General features: G+C 60.4%; 1 protein-coding gene across 1 annotated transcript; it reads right to left on the bottom strand.

The window, feature by feature from the left end:
* Positions 1–448: 448 nt before the first annotated feature.
* Positions 449–1,504, bottom strand: LOC116543160 (phospholipid phosphatase 2-like; the record flags this gene model as incomplete). The annotated part of the gene is made up of 2 exons (XM_032268536.1): positions 449–598; positions 1,409–1,504. Coding segments are annotated over 2 exons (246 nt in total), but the record flags the coding sequence as incomplete, so codon positions are not given.
* Positions 1,505–1,512: the final 8 nt, after the last annotated feature.

Raw genomic sequence — 1,512 nt, 5'->3', positions numbered from 1 at the left:
TGGCTGCTGCCCTTCACTGTCACAGCGGGTAAGGCGGCCTGAGGCCTGAGCTCCACGGAGCCCTCTGACGGGGGGAGCACCGTCCCCAGAACGGCCGTAAGGAACAGAGGCACTGAGACCACTCATCAAACTAATACCCTATTTCACTAAAAACCACATGTACATTACATTTTACAAAACAGTCCCTTCCTTAACCCCATAAAAGAATGGGGATATTGGGGAGCTATGGGAACAGGTCCCCCTCCAAATGCTCAGGGCTACCTAGGCCTCCCCAGAACCCTGGTCCTGTGCAGGGCAGGGGCAGCAGAGCCTGCTTACTGGTCCCATCAGCCCAGGGTTCCTGGAACCTGTCTGGAGCCCTCAGTGCCTACCCAGGGCCAGAGGGACCACCTGGGGGACCGGCCTCAGCTGGACTCACAGCCACTCCCTGCCTGGAAGGCATCCAGCCTCAGGAGGAGGAGTGCGGGTATCCATATTGGCTGTGGTCAGCCTCGCCCAGGGCCACTGTCAGTGACAGGCTGGGCTTCCATTCCAGCTCCTCCTCCTTCAGGCAGTGCTGTGGGGATCGGGCTTTGAAGAAGTCTGAGATGTAGTGGACCTGGCAGAGTGGAGGAAGGTGAGACTGGGCAGGGGCTGGGCAGGCACCAGGGACACGGGCAAGGGCAGGAGGGGGAGTAACAGGGTCCCAGGTGGGCAATGAGAGGAAGAGTGCCTGTGGGGGGAAGAGAGCCCTCTTAGTGGATGACTAGTGGAGAGCACTAGGGTGCTGAGAGGCCCAGGGAAGAACTGCGGTGTGCAGGCAGGAGACCCAGGGAAGGAACTGGGGGAAGAAGGTGTCCAGGGAAAGACTGGGTTTGGGGAGAGGGGTCCCAGGGGAGAAATGGGGGGAAGGGATGGGACCCCAGAAAAAATTGGAGTTGAAGGAAGGGGTCCAGGGGAGGAATGGGGGAAATGAGGGGTTCCATGAATGGACTGGGGTTGGGACAAGGGGTCCCAGGGTAGGATGTGGGGGTAAGGGAGGGGTCCAGAGAAGGACTGAGGTTGGGGGCAGTAGTCTCAGCAGAGGAATGGGGGAAGGAGGGGTCCCAGGGATGGACTGGGGTTGGTGAACAGAGTGTCAGGGGAGAAATGAGGGGAAGGGAGGGGTCCTCAGAAAGGACTGGGGTTGGGGGAAGAAGTCCCAGGGGACAAATGGGGAGAAGGGAGGGGTCCAGGGAAGAACCGGGGTTGGGGGGTAGGAGTCTCGGGGATAAATGGGGGGAAGGAGGGGTCCCAGGGAAGGACCATGGTTGGGGGAAGGAGTCCCAGGGGAGGACTCCGTGGGGCAAGAGTGTGCAGGGAAGGACCAGGGTTGTGCAGGGAGTGGTCTCTGGACAGCACAGAGGGTGAGTCAGGGTCAGAAGCTCACAGTGAGGCCAGCCACCAGCGCCCCATGCAGGAGGCCAGCAAGGACGTCGCTCCAGTAGTGTTTGTGATCAGACACGTGGGTGTAGCCCACATAGAGGGCAAAGG

This window comes from Sapajus apella, unplaced genomic scaffold (assembly GCF_009761245.1).
Source record: "Sapajus apella isolate SASKATOON/1434 unplaced genomic scaffold, GSC_monkey_1.0 scaffold183, whole genome shotgun sequence".
Classification (NCBI taxonomy): Eukaryota; Metazoa; Chordata; class Mammalia; order Primates; family Cebidae; genus Sapajus; species Sapajus apella.
The sequence above is the reverse complement of the archived record's forward strand: the minus strand, read 5'-3'. Positions and strand labels throughout refer to the sequence as shown.